Source organism: Ambystoma mexicanum, chromosome 14 (genome assembly GCF_040938575.1).
Source record: "Ambystoma mexicanum isolate Mex_15411 chromosome 14, UKY_AmexF1_1, whole genome shotgun sequence".
NCBI lineage: Eukaryota > Metazoa > Chordata > Amphibia > Caudata > Ambystomatidae > Ambystoma > Ambystoma mexicanum.
The window spans coordinates 396,112,473-396,131,023 of NC_090940.1; the positions used below are offsets into that span (position 1 = coordinate 396,112,473).

The 18,551-nt window shown below is 48.2% G+C and overlaps 1 protein-coding gene across 3 annotated transcripts in view; it reads left to right on the top strand.

Moving 5' to 3' along the window:
* Nucleotides 1–18,551, top strand: part of BUB1B (BUB1 mitotic checkpoint serine/threonine kinase B) — an 815,340-nt gene that overhangs the window by 199,927 nt on the left and 596,862 nt on the right. For all 3 annotated transcript variants that reach the window (XM_069637517.1, XM_069637518.1, XM_069637519.1), the window contains one exon: nt 13,690–13,907. In XM_069637517.1, the coding sequence (XP_069493618.1) occupies nt 13,690–13,907 (218 nt within the window). The remainder of the gene's footprint in view (nt 1–13,689; nt 13,908–18,551) is intronic.

Consider the following 18,551-nt stretch of genomic DNA (forward strand, 5'->3'; position numbering starts at 1 on the left):
TTAGCTCTCGAACAGCGCGCTTCGAAACTTTCTTCAGAAGATGTCGTCTTCTTCCACCCCTTCTACTCCCAAGACAGGGTTAAAAAAATGTATCGAAGATATCGATTACAGATCCTCACAGCGTTTGTCTTTGGTGCCTCGGTTCAGACCATCAAACCGGCGACTGTGGCTTCTGTCAGTCGATGACGGAGAAGGCCCTTCGTGAGAGGAAAGGTAAACTGGCGGAGGGGTGGGAAGCTTCCAAGGCCTCCTCAAAGGCCTCGTCAAAAAGACATAGGAAGTCGAGCAATTCGAAAGAATCGGATCGTCGTAAACACTCTGAGATCTCGATCTCGCAGTAGATTGAGACGCTCTTCATCTTCCTCTTCAAAAAAGGTTGAGGAGAGATGGATCTCCCTCTTGTTCCTCGGATACATCTACCGAATTGCTACGATGCCCGACTAAGTCTGCTTCCCCAAGAAAATGGAAAGAATTTAGAAGGAAGATGATGGTCTTTGAGAATGCAGCCTCGACCCCCTCAAAGAAGCCTCAAAAGAGCCAGACCCTGGTTGCTCCGTCGGACGACACAGGGAAGTTGGGAACTATTGTGGTAAAACCCAGTAGTATGGGTGAAACTCGAAAGACTCGAGTCGACGTCAAATCGTCGAAGATTCCTTGAGAATCGAGTGTTTCCTCGACACCGTATAAAAAACATAACTCGGTGAAACCCTGAACGACTTCATCGGCGCCGACGGCTTCGACATCGAAGCCAAAAGCGTTTTCGACGCCTTTGTCGAAGACATCATCAGTGTCTTCGAAGACTCCTTCGATACCATCGAAAGTTCCTTCGACCCAAACTCATGAACAGTAAAGGAGATTTACTCCTTTACCTAACTCAGACTTCTTTTAGTCTATGTCTTCTATTTTTGAAGAAAGTGGCTCTGAAAAAGAGGTTTCTCCTTTTGGAGTACAATATGGTACTAGAGAGGTCCCAGAAGAATGAATCGATCCAGAATCGAAAATGAGACCTGTGTGATACCCTTCACTCTGCTAGTGGCATTGATAAGTCACCTGAGCTGGAGTTTGCAAAACCTGACCCTGCAGAACATGCAGATTCAGGGTACAGGAGTTTAATGAATAGAGTGGTGGAATGCATGGGCTGGCGTAGAGCCTCACCCACTTTTGATCCGGATACTTGATCAGGGCCCCCAGAAGGATCCAGTTCTCCCCTTCCATAGGGCACTTCAAAGAACGGTAGAAAAAACTGGCAAGTTCCTGATACAATTGCTGCAGTCAACAATAATTTTCCAAAGAAGTATAGACCTTCTAGTTCTGATCCTGATTATTTAAGCGGGCATCCCACTCCAGAAAGTCTGGTTATTCAGGCTGCAACTTCTCAAGACAGACAGCATATCCATCTATCCCCCCGGATAGAGAGGATAAGAAGGTCGATGCTTGGGCCCTTAAGGTCTTTACCTCGGGTAGCCTGGCTCTCAAGTCAACTAATATCACCTGCACCCTGGCCAGGTTCACCCATACCCTGTGGGACAGCATTTCGGTGGCAGCTGAACATATTCCGGAAGGCGAGGAAAGGGAAGGCTTCCTGAATATTGTCAAAGACGGAAAGGAGGCAATGGGGGGGGGGGGAATGTCTCCAGTCTGGACTGGATTCTGCTGATAGTATCAGCAGATCCATGGCTGCAAGCACAGTACTACACAGATTTGCGTGGTTGAGAAAGTCGGGTTTGCACCAGATGTGCAGGCCAGACTTCTCAACATTCCTTTTGATGGCTTGAGGCTCTTTGGTAGTAAAGTTGATGAAAGTTTAGAAAAACTACAGACCTCAAAAGCTACAGCTAAATCTCTTAGCGCCTCCATGTGACAGCCTCAGACACCTTATTCGGGCTCTTCTTCCTGGAGAAGTTGTTCTTTTCAGTACTATTCCTCTTTTAGAAGAGGAAGAGGACAGGCCATTCAAAAAGGCAAGAGAAATGTCGCTCGTGGTGGACGAGGAAAGTGCAAAACCAGCCTCAGGACGGCATCTTTGCCCTCAGCCGCTCCTGCAGCCGCCTCCAAATCACTCCGAGGCCTTATCACACAAAACCCTGGTGGGAGGCAGAATCTCTCAGCATCTGAAAGAATGGCGGGGCATTACTTCAGATGCTTGGGCACTGGAGACAGTAGCTCAAGGTTACTGCCTTCCCTTCCTAAGAAGGCATCAGGACCATCCACTGGGAACCAGCTCTGTCAAAATTCCAGATCCGCTACTGTTGCAGGACATTTTAACCCTGCTAGAGAAAGGTGCAATAGAGCAGCTACCTGTAGCGGAGAGGAACAAGGGTTGATACACCCCCCCTACTTTCTCATTCCAAAGGACGACGGAGGTTTGAGACCCATCTTGGACTTAAGACACTTGAACAAGTTCCTCAGGAAGGACAAGTTCAAGATGCAAACCCTTTCTCAGATCCTTCAGGCTCTCAAACTCCAAGACTGTTTGGTATCATTGGACCTTGAGGATGCTTACTTTCATGTCTCAATCCATCCCAAGTGCAGAAAGTACCTGAGGTTCGCGGTTGGCTGTTCTCACTTTGTTTCGAGTTCTGCCATTTGGGCTGACCTCCGCCCCAAGGGTTTTCACCAAACTGATGGCGGTTGTGGCAGTGAGTCTCAGGAGAGGGGGGATTCATGTCTACCCCTACATGGACGATTGGTTGATCAGAGCGCGTTCTACCGAACAAGCCCAGGAACATCTGTCGATCACCTGTCACTTCCTTCACAAACTGGGCTTCTCCCTCAATTTCAAGAAGTCGCACATGATACCATCCCAAAAGCCCCAGTTTATCGCAGCAGTTTTGGATACTTCCTACGACAAAGCCTCACCTCCCGAGGTGAGAGCTCTCCACATTCTGCAGATGGTAACAAAGTTTCGAGGGGATTGGGTCCTCCGACGTTTTCCATATCTATGACAGGTAATCACCACAGCTGTGCTGCTTGGGAAACTTTTTTCGGCGTCTGCGTCGATGCGCCGTCGTCGAGGACCTCCTCCGATGTGATAAGTAGGACGCACAACGCCCATATCCTCGGTTCCGTTTTTTCCGCGAACGTGTTGCTTCGTGAATCTCGGTTAACGCCTCGACTCTTTGGAGTTCTGTTCTCTTCGGTTCTTCGAACCTGTTCGTTTTTGTGAGAAAATCCTTTGTGTGAAGATCTCTTCTACTTCGTCTTCGACCCCCGCGTCCGGGCTTCAAGAAGTGCGGGGATTGTGGGTCCAAGATGTCGGAGACGGACTCGCACGACGCCTGCCTCTGGTGCCTCGGGGAGGCCCACGACACGGATGACTGTATCGACTGCCAGTCGCTCACGTCCAAAGCCTTACGTGAACGTAAGAAGAAGTTGTCGGGTGTCCAAGCCCCGGAAGTCGAAGTCTGCGGAGCTTTCGACAGATGATTCGAGAGGTGACTCTCCGCGTCATCGTCGGAAGTCTTGTGGGTCTCCTTCTAGGAGTCGGTCTCGCCACTCCTCGGCCTCTTCGAGGCATTCTCAGAAGCGCTGACAGCGGTCGTCTTCCAGGTCCTCTTCTGAGGACTCTGCCCGGCACGTCGCTTACCCCACCAGCCGCGCGACGCCGGAGGAATGGGCTTCCTTCCCGAAGAAAATGCTGGCGATTCTCGAGTCGCAGGGTACTAAGCTGTCCGCGCCCCCGAGTGGGGTCGGCCGTGAGAGGTCGAGAGACACCGCTCGCAAGAGTGGTCGGCACGAGTCACGGGAGAGGTCCCGTTCGGACAAGGGGACTCGTTCTCGACGTACCCGTTCCAGGTCCCGGTCCTCGACGCGTTCGAGACCGTGTGCACCTGTGATGTCTTCGAGGAAGACATCGACGTCTGAGGCGTCAACAGGCTTTCTCGAGGCTCCGGCTCCGAGGAAGTCGTCGAAGCCGTCAACGCCGATTTACTCGACGCCGATCCTCTCGGCGCCGATGCCTGTTCTCTCGACGCCGGCGCCGATTCACTCGACGCCCTCGCCGCCTTTCGAGGCCGGGGTGTCGGTGGTACCATGTGGCACGGGGGAACCTCCTAGGAAGGCTCTTGTTAAGAGCAAGCACTCTCGGGTGCCTTCTTTTCGCCACCTAGAATATATTTCGGAGGTGGATGAGGATTCTGATGGCCTGGTTCCTAGTCAGGTTCCAGATGAAATGGTCTCGGGCCATAGTCAGTTTGACGATTTGAGGCAGTCACTGCATAATGCCAGTGGACTGGACACCTCTCCGGAGGTGGAGTTTTGTAGGCCTGAGCCTGGCTCTCGTGCCGATTCCTCGTACCGGCGCCTTATGGCTACGGTTTCCGAGTACTTGGGATGGTCTGCTCCCCCAGGGGAGTTTGTGCAGGATGATCTCACGGACATCCTTGATGTTGGTCCCCCAACTGACCCAGTACTGCCGTTTCATATGGCTCTATAGAGAAGGGTGGCGGCGGCTTGGACTGCTCCGGAGAGTCTCCCGGCGGTGGGCAGGTCCTTGTCACGAAAATACCGTCCAGCCAGTAGCGACCCCTGCTACTTGACCAGGCACCCCACTCCGGAGAGTTTGGTGGTGCAGGCGGCCCCGGCAAAGCAGGCGTCGTACCCTACCATCCCTCCTGATAGGGACGACAAACGTTTTGATGGCTGGGCGAAGAAAGTGTTTTCTTCTGGTGGTATGGTGCTTCAGGCGGCCAACTTCATTTGTGCCTTGTCTCGTTTCACACACACTCTGTGGAACTGTGTTGCGTTAGCGGCTGAACATATTCCCGAAGGGGACGAACGGGATGGGTTCCTTGCTATGGTTCAGGATGGTAAGGATGCCATGTGCAAGTCCGTTCAGTCGGGTTTGGACATGGCTGAATGCGTCAGCAGGTCCATGGCGGCGGGCACCGTGATACGCAGGTTTGCGTGGTTGCGGAAGTCGCGGTTTGCTCCTGATGTGCAGTCCCGGCTCCTCAACATGCCCTTTGACGGTGAACACCTTTTTGGCAGCAAGGCTGACGAGATCCTTGAGAGGTTGCAGACCTCCAAAGCTGCAGTGAAGTCGTTGGGCGCTGCAGTTCGCCAACCTCCGCCTTTTCGTCCTAGGGGACAGCAATGGAGGGGTGGTTCCTTTCGCTATTACTCGTCCTTCAGTAAAGCGAGAGGAGCTGGCAGTCAAAGAGGCCAACGCAGGGGTACCAGAGGTGGACGACAGGGTACCCGTGGTGCCAAGGCCGCTCGGGCAGTTGCCTCTTTGCCCTCAGGTAACGCGCAGCCGCTACTTCTCAGTCATGAGGCCATGTCCCATGGTTCGCCGGTTGGGGGAAGGCTGGCGCAGCATCTTGTAGAGTGGCGTGCCATTACTTCAGATGTGTGGGTTCTGGAGATCATAACCCACGGCTACTGTCTTCCCTTTCGGCAGAGGCCTCACGGCAATCCACCGGGGAACCTCTCTTTGCAGAGTCTGGATCCGCTCCTTGCGCAGGAAATTCAAGCCCTGTTGGAGAAAGGCGCCATAGAACTGGTGCCTGTAGCGGAGAGGAACAAGGGATGGTATTCCCCTTATTTTTTGATTTTGAAGAAAGACGGGGGATTGAGACCCATCATGGACTTGTGCGGTTTGAACAAACTCCTCAGGAAGGACAAGTTCAAGATGGTTACTCTCTCTCAAGTCCTCCAGGCCCTTCAGCTTCAGGACTGGTTGGTGTCTCTCGACCTCAACGATGCTTACTTCCATGTGCCGATCCATCCCAAGCACAAGAAGTACCTGAGGTTCGCGCTTGGCGACTCACACTTTCAGTTTCGGGTCCTGCCGTTCGGATTGACCTCCGCCCCGAGGGTTTTCACCAAGCTCATGGTGGTGGTGGCAGCGCATCTCAGGCAATAGGGGATTCACGTCTACCCCTACCTGGACGATTGGTTGATCAGGGGGAGCTCTCCCGAGCAAATCCTGGATCATCTGTCCGTCACCTGCCACTCCCTTCACAGGCTGGGCTTCTCCCTCAATTTAAAGAAGTCCCATTTGACGCCAACACAGCGGCTCCAGTACATCGGAGCAGTGCTTGACACTTCCCTTGGGCAGTGTTTTCCTCCCCAGGTGAGGGCTCTTCACATTCAGCAGATGGTGCACAAGTTTCAGCATGCCCAGATGCTCCCAGCGTTCGAGTTCTTGAGGTTGCTCGGCCTCATGGCATCCTGCATTCTTCTGGTGCCAGAGGCTCGCCTGCGGATGGGATCTTTGCAGTGGGCACTCAAGATGCAATGGTCGCAGTCCTCCGGCAGGATGTCGGACCCGGTTCAGGTGCCGCCCTCGGTCGCCCGGGACCTTCTGTGGTGGGCCGTCAAAGGCAACTTGATGAAGGGGGCTCCATTTTGGCTTCCCTGGCCGGAGGTGACGATCGTGACGGATGCATCCCTCACGGGATGGGGCGCTCATGCCAACGAGCTGACAGTCAGTGGTCGTTGGTCTCTGTCGGAGTCCAGACTCCATATCAATCTGTTGGAGCTGAGGGCTGTCAGGCTAGCCCTGAAGGCTTTTCTGCCGACTGTGCGAGGAAAGAATGTCCTGATCCTGACGGACAACACAGTGGCCATGCACTACCTCAACAAAAAAGGGGGGGCAGGGTCACTTACTCTGTGCAGGGAGGCGATGCAGCTCGAGTTCTGGGCCATCCAGCAGGAAGTTTTGATCTCGGCAGTTCATCTGGCCGGAGACGAAAACGTGACGGCGGACGCTCTGAGCAGGCAGAGCACGATCTCTCACGAGTGGGAGTTGGCTCAGGAGATTCTCCTGGCGATCTTCGCCCTTTGGGGGACCCCTCAAGTGGATCTCTTCGCCTCCGGTGTCAACCCGAAGTGCGAGAGATTCTGCTCGCAGGAATTTCCTCCAAAAGGAGCCTTAGGAGACGCGTTCGTGGTGGAGTGGTCATTCCCGCTGCTGTACGCGTTTCCTCCAGTCCCCGTCATCCCGCAAGTGCTGCGGAGGTTACGGAAGTTCAGTTCCCGGATGATCCTCATTGCTCCGGCGTGGGCTCGGAGGACATGGTACCCGGACCTTCTCGACTTGTCCATCTGCCCTCCACGTCGTCTTCCCTACTGAGACGATCTGCTCTCACGGGAGGGGGGTCAGATTCTCCATCCAGAGGTCAGATCCCTCAACCTTCACGCTTGGCTTCTGAAAGGTTGAGGTATAAGGATTGGGACTTCCCTGAAGACGTGATGGAGGTGTTGCTCTCGGCCCGACGAGAGCAACAAAGCAACAAAGTCTCTGTACCGTTGCCGTTGGCGTAAGTTCTGCGACTGATGCAGAGTTCAGAATGTGGATCATTTTGCATGTGACATCCCCATGGTTCTGTCCTTTTTACTTCCTTTGGCCCACAGGGGCTTGCAAGTGGGTACCATTAAAGGTTACCTGGCGGCGCTGTCCATCTTTAAGCGCTCGTCTGAAGAGTGTTCCTACTTTAAAATCTTTTTAATTTCACAGTTTCTGAAAGGACTCACTAATGTGTTCCCTCCGTCACCTTTCCTGGTGCCCGGTTGAGATTTAAACCTTGTTCTTAAGTTTCATATGGGTGCTCCGTTTGAGCCTTTGCATTCTTGTCCTTTGAGGCTGTTAACTCTGAAAACTGTGTTTTTGGTTGCGGTTACTTCCGCTCGCAGAGTGAGGGATTTGCAGGCACTTTCAGTTAAGCCACCCTTCACTGTATTTCACAAGGACAGGGTTGTCCTTAGACTTTGTCCTTCTTTTCTTCCGAAGGTGGTTTCGGAATTTCAATTGGCCCAGAAGGTTGTTCTTCCGGCATTCTATCCTCCTCCGCATCCTGGTAAGGAAGAGGAGAGGCTCCATAGGCTTGATCCTAGGAGAGCTTTAAGCTTTTATGTTTCACGCATGTCCCGGGTCAGAGTGGACGATCAACTCTTTATTGGTTACGCTGGAAAGCGTTTGGGACAGGCTGTGACGAAACAGACTTTGTCTCGCTGGATTATTTTGGCCATCTCGGAGTGTTACCGCTTGGCGGGTAAGGACCCGCCGGCTGGATTGCGGGCCCATTCTACCAGGGGTATGGCTGCATCTACTGCCCTGCAGAGGGGTGTTCCTATTCGCAACATCTGTGATGCAGCCACCTGGGCTTCTGTACATACATTTGTACGTCACTATTCCCTCGATTCCATCCGAGGACAGGATCTGGCCTTTGGCAAGGCGGTCCTTTGCTCTGCTATTTGATTGGCAATTCTAAATTTGATTCTAAATTCTTTCTCTCCTCCTTGCTCTGGTACTGCTTTGGGAGTCTGTCATAGATATGGAATACGTCGGAGGACCCAATCCCCTCGAAGAACAAGTTACTTTCTTACCTGGTAACGTTCTTTCGATGGGATGGTCCGACGATGTATTCCATATCGCTCCGTCCCTGCCTTCCACGCTGCAGAATTTCTTTTGCGATTGCAGCTTACGTTCCGCAAGGCTTTGTGTCTGACTGGCAGTTGACTAATGTCACACGTTCTGGGGGAAAAAACTACAACTGAGGCTACGGGCGTCGTGCGTCCTACTTATCACGTCGGAAGACATCGGAGGAGGTCCTCGACGACGGCGCATCGACGTCATCGACACAGGATGCAGACGCCGAAAAAAGTTTCCGAAGCAGCACAGCTGTGGTGATTACCTGTTATAGATATGGAATACGTCATCGGACCATCCCATCGAAAGAACGTTACCAGGTAAGAAAGTAACTTGTTCTCCTGAATGCCCAGCATCTGCCGGCCTTCGATTTTCTGAGGTTGGTCGGCCTCATGGCATCCCGCATTTTTCTGGTGCCAGAGGCCAGATTGAGAATGAGATCCCTTCAATGGGCCCTCGGTGGTACCAATTCTCGGGGAGTATGTCGGATCTTCTGCAAGTCCTGAGTGCAGTTGCTCAGGATCTACTATGGTGGGCTTGCAACAGCAACATCCTCAAGGGAGAATCTTTTTGGCAACCATGGCCGGAGATGACGGTAGTAATGGACGCCTCATGGGGGTGGGGAGCCCACACCAACGATCTGACTATCAGCGGTCGTTGGTCTCCATCGGAGTCCAAACTGCACATCAACCTATTGGAGCTGAGGGCAATCAGACTAGCGCTGAAGGCCTTCCTGCCCTCTGTACAGGGAAATAATGTCCTGATAATGACGGCAACACAGTGGCCATGTACTACCTCAACAAGAGAGGAGGTGCAGGGTCACTACCACTGTGCTGAGAGGCAATGTAGCTCTGGTTCTGGGCAATACGAGAAGGAATCTCTCTATCGGCAGTTCACCTAGCCGGAGAGCAGAACACGGCGGCAGACGCTCTGAGCAGGCAGAGCAGTCTCCTATAAGTGACAGCTAGCTCAGGAAGTCCTTCTGGAGATCTTTGCCCTTTGGGGATCCCCTCAAGTGGATCTGTTCACGACCACGGTAAACCGGAAGTGCGAACAGTACTGCTCAAGGGAATTTCCTCCGAGAGGAGCTCTAGGAGACGCGTTCGTGGTGGACTGGATGATGCTTTTCCTCCAGTCTCCGTGATTCCTCAAGTAATCAGGAGGTTGAGAAAGTTCAGGAAAACCATGATCCTAATTGCCCTCCGGATTGGGCCAGGAGGACGTGGTACCCGGACCTTCTGGACATGTCCATCTGCCCTCCAATACGTCTTCCACAAAGAGACGATTTTCTCTCGCAAGAGGAAGGTCGGGTTCTCCATCGAGAGGTGGTCAAGACACTCGACCTTCACGCATGGTTTCTGAGAGGTTGAGATGCAAGGATTGGGATCTTCCGGATGACGTAATGGAGATTTTGCTTTCGGCCAGAAGACCAGCAACAAAATCTTTCCTATTGCATCTAGCCAATCTGGGGCTCCAGATCGGAACAATTAAAGGATATCTAGCTGCGCTGTTCATTTTCAAGCGCTCCTCGGAAGAGGTTTCTTACTTCAAAATTCCATTTGATAATTCAATTCCTGAAAGGGCTTACTAATGTATACCATCCAGTCCCCTTTCGTGTCCCAATTTGGGATTTAAATCTAGTACTTACGTTTCTAACTTGTATACCTTTTTGAGCCTCTGCACTCCTGTCCCTTGAGGCTTCTAACATTGAAAACTGTCCTCCTTGAGCCCTTAACATCATCCCGCACGGTTAGTGAACTACAGGCTCTCTCATGTAAACCTCCATATACTACTTTTTACAAGGACAAAGTGGGTCTTAAGGTTAAACCATCTTTCTTACCAAAAGTAGTTTCTGACTTCCACTTGTCACAAAAAAATCATATCACCAACATTCTATCTTCCTCCTCATTTGGGCAAAGAAGAAGAGAGACTACGTAGACTGGACCCCAAAAGGGCTCTGTTTTTACATTTCAAGAATGTCAAAATTACGTCAAGATGACCAACTTTTTGTGGGTTATACAGGTCATAAATTGGGATTAGCTGTGACAAAACAGACTATCCCGCTGGCTCATTCTGGCTATAATTGAGTGCTACAGATTGGCGGGAAAATACCCACTGGATGCGCTGCAAGCCCATTCCACTAGGGGGATGGCTACTTCTGCGGCTCTGAAGAGGGGAGTCCCTGCAGCAGATATGTGTTCAGCTGCAACATGGGCATCAATGCATAGCTTCATCAAGCATTATTGCTTAGATGCCTCTTCCTCCAATGAGGGTTTATTTGTCAAGGCGGTACTTCATTCCGTCCATGAGAACAATAACTAGTACTCCCTCCTCCAAAGTTACCACTGCTATGGGAGTCTATCATAAAATGAGGAATACGTGAGAGCACACAATCCATTTGAAGAACAAGTTACTTACCAACTGTAACGTTCTTTCGACTGGATGTTCCTCCCACGTATTCCTCATCGCCCCTCCCATCCTACCGCGCAGTACAGTTTACGTTACTTACACTTTCCTCTCACGAAGAGTCTATCAGTCATAAGGCACTCCTGGGTGTTCCTCGAATATTTCCTCAAAAAACAGAACTGAAGCCAACGGAACGCGGCACAAGCTATTTATACTGATGGTGACGTTGACACGGTACAGAGCCCGTCGAGGGACATCGACGCCACGACCTTGTGCACAGCACCCTCTGCCGAGAAATTTTTCCGAAGCAGCGAAGCTGGCAGGATACGAATATCATAAGATGAGGAATACGTGGGAGGAACATCCAGTCGAAAGAACGTTAAAATTGGTAAGTAACTTGTTCTTCTGGGCTGAAGTACTGTGCTGGCTGGGGCATTACTCGCCTTAAGCCTTTTGTGATTCCTGTGAAGCGTTGGGGTGATTCATGTGATTGCGAGTCCTCTGATCCAGTTCACCCAGGCCAAATGCTGGAATCCCTCTAGCGTGCCTTCTCGTAAGTCCCTGCACCCTAACTAACTCTAATGTGAACTACTTACTTGTTTTGAAGAGACTTCCTCAGGAACTCTGACTTTTCCTGCACACTGAACCCTATCTCACCCTGCCTACAGCTGGCACCTAGACCACTAGGGTCCCTCTTCTGCTTCTGAGAGAACTCATGCAATAGACTAGGGAAGCAATGGATAAGATGAGGATTCTGTCTTGAAAAGTATAACAAGTGTTAAAAAGATACTAAAGAGTTGGTCTGGTAACTGTCCCTCTGAAATATGAACAGTTACAAAAGTTCTTACTATCCTTTGAATGTGTTTTTGCCATTCTGAAAGTGTGTGTATATAGAAGGTTATTTTACTCACCTGTGAATTGTTTCCCCCAATTCCCAAAAGTAATGCTGTTGGCTCTATCGAACTATTTCTTTAAGAATATAAGTTCACCAACTGGGTCTTGCTTACCCTGACCTGCTGTATAGCCTGCCTAGAATAAGTCTACATTGGGCTTTACCTACCTTGAATAACGTTACCATGGTCTGCCTTACATAAATTCTAAATCTTTCTTAGGTTTATACATACCTTTACGTTGCTAGTAGCTCCTTTAAAAACAAAGGTCTTACTCCCCTTGATTAGTGCTGCTCATCTAAAACTTGTAACCCTGGGTTGTGCTTCCTTCAATGGCTTTGGTGCTATAAAGTCCTTACTGGCCTTAGAAACTGTATTACACATTTCATTAAAGTATACTGGGTATACGTAGCTATTAGATAGCAGATAGTTATGTACCAATAGGTGTCTTTTCTGAAAGTGTAATTTGGTTTTGCTGTCCCTGCTTTGCTTAGTGCTTAGTGCATTCTAAAATGGTTATTAATGTTAATACGTACAATTGAGTAACTTAAGGCCCCTCCAGATAGTTTGTGTTGATTTCCTAACTCTGAACTGAGTTCTAAAAAGTAATGCTGCAAGGTGTATACTTGTAGCTGGGTTGTTTTTTTAAAGTCATTCCCTGAGTGTCACTGCATGGCTGATGGGGTCTACTAATCCTGAAATACTGACTGTATTCAAAAAGTATATCTAACCTGGCCTTATTCCACAAGAATAGTATATTACTGTCCTGAATGTATACCCTTAGGTTTGACTCCCCTTCTTGCTCCTCTAAATAAGGTCATACCTTGATTGTTTGCATTCCATAGATATTGAGTTGTTTTTTATAATTGTGTTTTATATATGATGTGATATTTACTTACCCCAAGATTTATCTGGGCCTACTTGTAGGTAAATAAACCCTTCATATTTGCTAGGTGAGGGGGGATAGTTTAGGGGTAAAGGGTGTTTGTCTTGGAAGCAAGACAGCGCAACGCACGTTTAAATCCCGATCCCATGCTTAGAAACCAGACTTTGGTATTAAGCATGTTCTAAAAGAATTATAATTGTTCCTTTGTTAATGAGGCATATTACTACTTCCAATAATTCACTATTGGAATTTTAATTTTATAATATTGTAATTGATTGCCATTGAATGTACTTTTTATGGCTATCTCCGAAAATAAATATTTATGATGACTGGCATTAAGGGTTGCTTAATGATGCAAAGTACCAGACAGACTGTGATTGTAGATTGACAATGAGAGAAAATATCCCTAATTTCTGCATTGATTGAGCACCTGTTTCTAAAGCGCTTTGCTGGAAAAAATAACCTACTCTGATCACCTGATTATCATTGATTTGTTGTCTCAGAGGAGTAGACTTGTTCGTTTCATATGCAGTAACTTCTCCTTTTGGCCGTCTTTTCCTTATCACTGTGCATTAGTTTGGCCTCAGAGGCCAAATGTTTGGAATCATTTTGCCACAAATCCTCTAGATAATCCATTACCATATATACGTAATACAGTTCAGAAAAATACATGTTTTAAGGCGCTCAGATAATTGTATCGATTGCTGCCCAGTTGAATGATGCATGTTTTGTCAACTCTGGGTGATGAAAGGCTGATCAGGCCTAGATTTGACCCGCTCATCAGCAGAGCATTGTGCTATTAGCCCACAGTTCTCTCAAATGAGAAAAGGACAATGTGAGCAGAATAGTCCATTGATATTACTGAGTGAGAGCAGTTCCCTACAGTTACTGCTGGACTGGACTACTTTGTCGAAATGATCTACACAAAACAAGTGGCCAAACTAATTTTGCATGTGTTTGTTTGAAATGTTGAATGCTGCACACCTGTATTTTAGTAGTGCTTGTTGATTTCTTTACCAACTTCCCCTGCCCCCTACTTGGCGTCTTCGCTAGCTCTTATGAGTATTTCTCTACCTGTAAGTTTAGGTTCTGCTTGATCCATGCTTACAGCAACCTGTTTGTTCTTTTTTTAGGACTCCATGCAAAATTAATCCCAGTATAACGAGTGTTTTGAGTGCTCGGAAACCTACCCAGGATGACGATCCTTTGCAGCGGGTGCAGAGTTGCTCTAAGAATAAAGGGGAGGAGGCGATGTACTGTAAATCAAAGGTTTATGGTGGTTTGGACGAATATTCTTTTGAGGAGATTAGAGCTGAAATCCACATGAAGAAAATGGAGAAGGAATGGGAAGGTATATATTATATTGTAGACTTTGTTGGCAAAATGAAATGTACACACACAAAAATAAAACTGCAGCCTCAGCAATATCATTAACTGGACAAAACCTAAAGCTCTGCTTGCATATGGCATTCTTAATTAAGTTTTTGTTGGGTTTGCCTCTTATCGATGGGACTAGCAAATGCATCTTAATTCTGTCTGAACTCATGTACCTAACTGGCACCATGTGTGCTGTGCGCTCATGCATGTTCCTTCCAAGTGCTCCCCCCGCTATGTTCTACCCCATGACACACTTTACCAGACTATTAAAGTTCCTTCTGAAATGTAATTGATTTTCTCAGGCCTTTGAGCCTAACCCATTGCCCTCTTTGCCGTTTTCCTACTATGGCGATTTATTCTGTCTGGCACTAAACCACATTTTGCTCCATGGCACAATTTCATCTCCTTGCAGTGTTATAGTGGTTGATTTTGCCAATTCATCGTGTTTTATTTCAAATGTATTCTGTGATATGGTTTATGAAACCTTACCTGTTTGGTAAAATTATCAATTCATCAATTTTAAAATTCATCATAATTCTAAAAGTGGTCCTGACAAAGAAAATGTATCTTTCTTAAATATGTATTGCATACCAACATTTCAGTCAAATCCTATCAACCACCATCCTGTTTTTGAACTATACCAGGACAGATATTCCTATAGTCACACCCACTGTTGGCGCTGAGAAGGTCTACTCTATATTGAAGTGTTCATGATCCATGCCACGCAACAGTCAATGTCCATGCACAAGATGTTCACATTTTTTCAAATGTTATTTTTTAGCACGATAAATGTCTTCTATTTTGACACGTGTTTCATGCACAGGCATTTTGTCAAGGAAATCTCCTGTGGTGTCACTGATGAGGTCCAAAGGCTATGCCGGTTCTTCTCTGTAGAATTTTCCTTAGCTGGCCTATGCCACCTATCTTGTCAATGCATATCTGCCAATATTTGCATGCATCTTTGGATATTTGCTCTAAACCTTGGAAAAAACTGGAATTTTGCATGAGACGAGACTTCTCTAAACTGAGTTGAAGTTTTGATTTTGATGATGAGGAAAAACACTGCCTCTGTCGTTTGATCTTTCTACAGTCACTGGTGTGAATATTCTGTAGCATTTGCAGCTCAATATATACCACAAATGCTTGGATTTAAGAACGGCAGACTGCGAGAACTCATAAGAGCAAGGGCTGTTTAGATTGTTTGCTTCCTGGGACTTTCCCAACTTTGTGAATTGACCCCATCATATGAGAGATCTTCATGATGACATGACTGTTGGGGCAGAATTCAGTTTTGGGGGGGGGAGGGGTGTATTGCTCGCCAATAGTGCACGGACAGTAATTTATCACCAGTACAGTTGCAGAGCCAATACTTTGAACGCAGGTAGACGTATTGCTCTCCTCTGAAAAGTGCACAGAACTACCATAAATCACCAATGCAATTATAGAGCAAATACTTCAACCCAAAAACAGACACAATAATTCACAGCCATGCACACTTTAGAAGATAATCAGCTCTTTACGGCTATTTATTCAAAGCTTACAGGTACATAGAAATAACTCATACAACTAACATGGACATAGATCACAGAAAACATAAAGAAGTCAAAGAAAGAATACATCACCGTGGGCGTAACTTAATGAAACCTCATCTCGCCAGAAGCGGCTGAAAGACCCCGATAACAGCCAGGCCGAGAGCACAACAGCCCACAGGTATGTCGGACCGAAGCGTCCCCCCTCCGACTGAGGTCTTTGTGCTAATCCCGCCTGACCGTTGAGGGGTTCCGCATATATGCCCTCCTCAACAAGGGGTGGCAACTTTTCGAACCTTCTGGCAATGCGCTTGCGCATTGATGGGTGACCGTTGGTTGCCAGCTGGGTCAACCGACAGTAACCTCAAGGAGCAAAGCGCTTCCCTCTCCTAAACGCCCCAGAGAACAATTCCATAACTCATCTCAAAACCTTGGCGCAGGCATAGCAAACCAAAACAAACCTTGTTATCGGGTACCAGCCGGCACCTGCGGATCTTAGCTTTCCCAGCGCTGTGTCCTTGGCTGAGAAGGCCTGCATTCCAAGCCCATCAGCGAATAACGTTGAAAATATGTTGTTTCGCAAAGCAAGTGTAGCTTTCCACTGAGGCATGGATAAATATCCATTATAGCTCTGAGTGCCCCCAGAATGCACTGCGCACCAGCGCCATGTTTTAGCTCGAACACCACAGGGGGCTGACTCATTTTATGGAAACCCTAAACTGTTTATTCCCATTGGTTTTCTAGGGTAATTTTTAAAGAAGGTTAATGTTTGGAGCTCGGAGGGACTTCTACGGAACTTTGTCAGTGCAATCCTCTTTATCATGTTAGCACATGCGGCTTTGAAGCACTCCTCTTAGGGCCAAGAATAACTTTAACATTGTTCATTGTTTTTAGAGGCTAGGCTGTTGGCAGCTGCAATTTTTAGTTTTGGTTTCACCAGCGTTGCAGTTGATTTTACTGCATAAGTGCCCCAATAACTACAATTTGATTACTAATGCAACTAATAAATAACTAGTTTCTACTCTTGGCCATTTAGTTATGACCCTTTCCTTTTTTTTAAAGGCACCACGAGGCAGGTGTGCTCACTCTGAACCGGGCCCTGTGCCCTCTGTAGTGGTTTTGGTTGGTTTATACTGGTCCCTAAACCTAGACAGTCAATATAGACACTATGGGGCTGGACCATTGTGTTCAGGGGTTGTTAGGGCTAACCTTATTGGTATTGGTTGGCTGCCAAAACACTTCTGTGATTAGAGGGCTAACCAAGACAAGCACATAAGTGAATGTATATATTGAGGGGACACCCTGACTGATGGATTTTTAAAATCAACCTGTGGGTGGATTCTGAGCTTCCAGCCTTTTCTGGTGAACAGGATTACATACTAATGTCAGTGTAGGCTGACTGAGCAGTAAGATGTAAAATTGAGACAGTATGGAGGTGGTGAAGGGTTCAGTTTTAACACTGAATAATCAGAGGCGTTTGTCACCTTTCCCCAAGCTGGTGACACTTGCTTTGGGAATAGGGAGGTAAGCCTGCTACACTTAACAGCCCGTAGGGGTTCAAGGTAAGTGGGATCTCTATGGAGGTGACTCACCCTTATGGGATAGTAATTCCCAGAGAGGGACTTGAGCTATCATCCTTTTTCCTCCACACAAATCCCTTTGTTGTGTATGCAGGAGCTAAGATGTGTGAGAAGCCACAATAGCTGGCTTGGTTTCTGACCCAAACTATATTCTATCCTCTGCATGGAAGACAGTTGAAGGGAGGAAGAACCAGCCTCCTCAGTGCATGTCCAGATGAGAAACCATCTGGGAGTAGTTTCTGCACAGCCCGCAGTGTTTAAATGCGCTGCAGTGCACATTGGGAGAGGAGACATTCAGCAATGCTTAGACTGAACACCAGATGTGGCTTTGTGCTCGGAGGTTTGCACTGCAACGTGACCCGGGGACTAGCAAACAGAGCTTTTTGGTGTCAGCTCAAGCAGAGGCGGAGTACCTCTGCGGAACGAGGCAGAGCCTGGAGGAGGAGCTGCCCACAAACTCCTGCACCGAGCAAGCGGGAACCAGGAATAGAAGCCCATCACCATGGAGACCACTTGAGTCGCGTAAGCGACTCCGCACCAAGGTGAGGGGCAGTCGGCCCTCATAGCCATCCCAAGGAGCACTGCTCGACATGTACAGGTAGGCAGTCGCTACTGAGGAATGGGAGGTGGACAGCAAGGCCACAAAATGAAGCACAGTGGTGGGGGAGAAATGGTGAAGTCCCAGAGTGGCGAGAGAAACCGAAAAAAGCCCTATTGGGGGAAGAAACAGAAACCCAGAGTAGAGAGAGGGAGATGGAGTATCCCTGAGACGGGGAAAGAACAGGGAAGCGCAAGAGTGGGGGGAAAAAAACCACAAGAAGCCTTAAAGTGGGGGAAAAGGACGGAGGAGCCCTGATTGCGAAATGAGCAAGAGCGAACCCCTGAGTGGGGTAGGAAGAGACTGAAAGAACCCCAGACTATGGAAAAGGGAAATAACAGTCTTCCTTGAAGGGAGAATGACTGTGACACAAGTTTCAAGTCGAGGCAGTGACCCGACGAATACTGGGACAATAGTCTCGCTGTAAATGAGCTATACAGACTTGGACTGAACATGGGCAAGAGCCTGGGTCTGGGGGGGGTGCGGGTTTGAGAAGGGAGCAGTCACCCCTTTCACTTGGGCAAGGCCCAAAGTACTTCTTGTGTTTTTTTTTTTTTTCTTTTTTCCTGTTTTTGTACCAGTAAGGGAAGAAAGATGGTTAGGTGGGATTTCTAGGCTGAGAACTTCATTTTATGTCTGGCCATCTTGACACTTGGATGAACACACCTTTTTGATCTTCGTTTATAGAGAATAAGGCTTAGAATCACAGATTTGGAGAAAGATTATAATTGTTCTTTTATAACACACTTAATACCAACAAGTGGTTTCTAAGCGCAGGATTGGGATTCGAACCTGTGTTGCGCTGTGTTGTCTTGCTATCCTTCCTCCCCAAGGTCTTTTGAATTAAGAGAGAATACAACTTTAGGAAATCATGCCTCCTTGTCAGTCTCCTGTTTCTGACTTGCCACAGC